At 68.8% G+C, this 2,263-nt stretch overlaps 2 protein-coding genes across 2 annotated transcripts in view; one reads left to right on the plus strand and one right to left on the minus strand.

The window, feature by feature from the left end:
* The window catches only part of AURANDRAFT_61576 (hypothetical protein), a gene marked incomplete at both ends in the record, with an annotated part of 7,629 nt that extends 7,445 nt beyond the window's left edge, over positions 1 to 184 (minus strand). Inside the window, one exon of the mRNA XM_009035821.1 lies at positions 114 to 184. Coding sequence (XP_009034069.1) covers positions 114 to 184 — 71 coding nt within the window. The remainder of the gene's footprint in view (positions 1 to 113) is intronic.
* A 414-nt stretch (positions 185 to 598) lies between these two features.
* On the plus strand, positions 599 to 1,381 carry AURANDRAFT_61577 (hypothetical protein; the record flags this gene model as incomplete). Its single annotated transcript, XM_009035381.1, has 1 exon — positions 599 to 1,381. The coding sequence occupies one exon, from the start codon at positions 599 to 601 to the stop codon at positions 1,379 to 1,381; it is 783 nt and encodes a 260-aa protein (XP_009033629.1).
* Positions 1,382 to 2,263: the final 882 nt, after the last annotated feature.

Here is a 2,263-nt window from a genome sequence, read left to right on the forward strand (position 1 = left end):
CTGAGGATCCCCGGACACGGCGCCCTCCAGCGCGCCTCGGTCTCCTTCCACCGGACCCGAACCGCCCGGACGCGTAAGTCTTGTCGCGGGCGCCTTCGCGGGGGAGCGAATACCGCTGCGGTCCGCCTGGGGCCGCGTCGACGACGGCGGCGTCGAAACATCCCCGGCCAAAAGTCGTCAACATTGCCCCAAAACGATGGGTTGCAGTACGAGGACCTCGCGGGGCATAATCTCGTTGAGCTGCCACCCCATACTAATAAATACCCCTTGCCACAAGGTGGGAGCTCCCCGTACGCTCCGCGGCGCGCGCTGGTGCATGCCCGATTCGCTCCTCGCGACGCTGTCCGAGGCCCGCGCCCTGCGCCAACTCCACAAAACTATAAAAAATAACCCGAGCCCGACCGCCGCAACCATCGCGTGGCGCGTGCTCTGGCGGAGCGCCGTCGTCCTCGGCGTCCTCGGGTCCTTCGCCGCCTGCCAGCGGCGCCGGGGGTCGCGCGGCAACCGGTTCTACCGGAACGGCGAGCCGCGGCCCGGCAGCTCCGAGGCGGGCCTCCGCCGCGGCGGCTCGCCGCAGCCGCACCGCGCGGCCGCGCCCATGGCCGACCACGAGCCGCGGCGCGACTACGCGGGGCGGCGCAGCGACGACGGCCGCTTCGCCGCGACGGCGAGCGTCGCGGGCGGCAGCGAGTCCGTCGTGATCCGCCGCGACGACGGGTCGCGCCTCAGCTTCGGCGACTGGGCGCGGCTCCTGGCGGCGGACGCGGAATTCGCGCGCTTCTTCAACTCGCTCCTCGCCGCGTCGCCCTACGACGCGTTCTACTGGGAGTGCCCGCCGACGTCCGCGACGACGCTCGACGCCGTCCCCTACGAGCACAAGACCGTGCGGAGCCGGGGCTTCGCGCCCGCGTCGCCCTCGGACTTTTCGGAGCACCTCCGCGAGCCGTGCGCCGCGGGCGCCGGCGTCGCCGCGTTCCCGAACCTCGGCCGCGACGCCATGCTCGTCGCGCCCTGCGACGCCGGCGCCGCGCCGCCGGAGGACGGCGCGCCCCCCCACCGCAAGCACCCGACGCTCCGCGAGAAGCGCGAGGCCCGAAAGGACCGGGACGAGGCCGCGGCGGCGCGCGACGCGGCGCCGCTCGAGGCCTACGGCCACGTCGCCAACTTCGCGCGCCTCGCGCCCGACGGCCAGCGCGTCGCCTTCTGGGCCAAGGTCGGCGCCGTCTACGAGGCCCTCGTCAAGCAGGGTCGGCCCGTCTGGCTCAGCACCGAGGGGTCCGGCGTGCCCTGGCTCCACGTCCGCATGGACTCCCGGCCCAAGTACTACCACACGCGCGAGTTCAAGGACTGGAAGCCGTGGAGCGAACCGACGCCGCTCTAAGTTCGTCGGTCGTGGAAAGCGCAGTGAAGCGATCAAAACTCAGATTCTGATAGCCTGGATTTAAAAGTCAACATTTTTGTTGAACTTCAGCACTTTTGTTGAAGTTAAATATTGCGATTTCTTGACCCGAACCAGCGACCGCGCGCAAAAAGTCTTCGCAAACGTGCAATCAACGCGTGAGTATCATCAAGCTTGCTTTGATACGAGCATAACCCAATTTTGGCCGTGATTTCAGCCCGCGGACCTCCGCGACACCGCGCCCGCGCGCGCGGTCGACGCACAGCCTCTATGGAGGACTAATGACTCTGGCTCCGCCGGCCGGAATTCGATGATTGATCTTTATTAATTAATTTCCTATGGGCGTGTCTAGATGTACGTTGATCGCTTCACTGGGAAAGCGCGGAGGGCGTCAGGGCGTCGTGTGCGACCTCGAGCGAGGACTCGAGGCCTCGTGAGAACGCCTCGCAGCATCTTCGCAGCGACGCCGAGAAAGTGGTGAATCGAGGAGAGAGCCCGAGCGTCGTCAATCATCGACATGTCCAAGTCGCCTCCGCAACACGGCGTCGCGATCCTCTACGCCATCGCCATCGCCGCGATCGCCCTCGACGCCTTGACCTTCTGCGTCACCTTCCCCGTCGGCGCCGCCCTGCGAGTCGTCGTCCACTCCCTCGTCGCCCTCCTGCGACACGTCGCGCTGCCCCTCGCGGTCGTCGGCTCGGCCGCCTGGCGCTTCCGCGACCCCATCCTCGCGCGCGGTGTCGCCTGGCTCGAGGCGAACAAGGGCGTCCGCGTCGCGGCGCCGACCGTCGACGCCGCCGTCGACGCGCGACGGCGGACCGGGAGCGTCCGCGTCGCGNGCGTCGCGGTCGCGCTGCCGGAGTC

The sequence above is a fragment of the Aureococcus anophagefferens genome, assembly GCF_000186865.1.
Source record: "Aureococcus anophagefferens unplaced genomic scaffold AURANscaffold_3, whole genome shotgun sequence".
Lineage (NCBI taxonomy): Eukaryota > Pelagophyceae > Pelagomonadales > Pelagomonadaceae > Aureococcus > Aureococcus anophagefferens.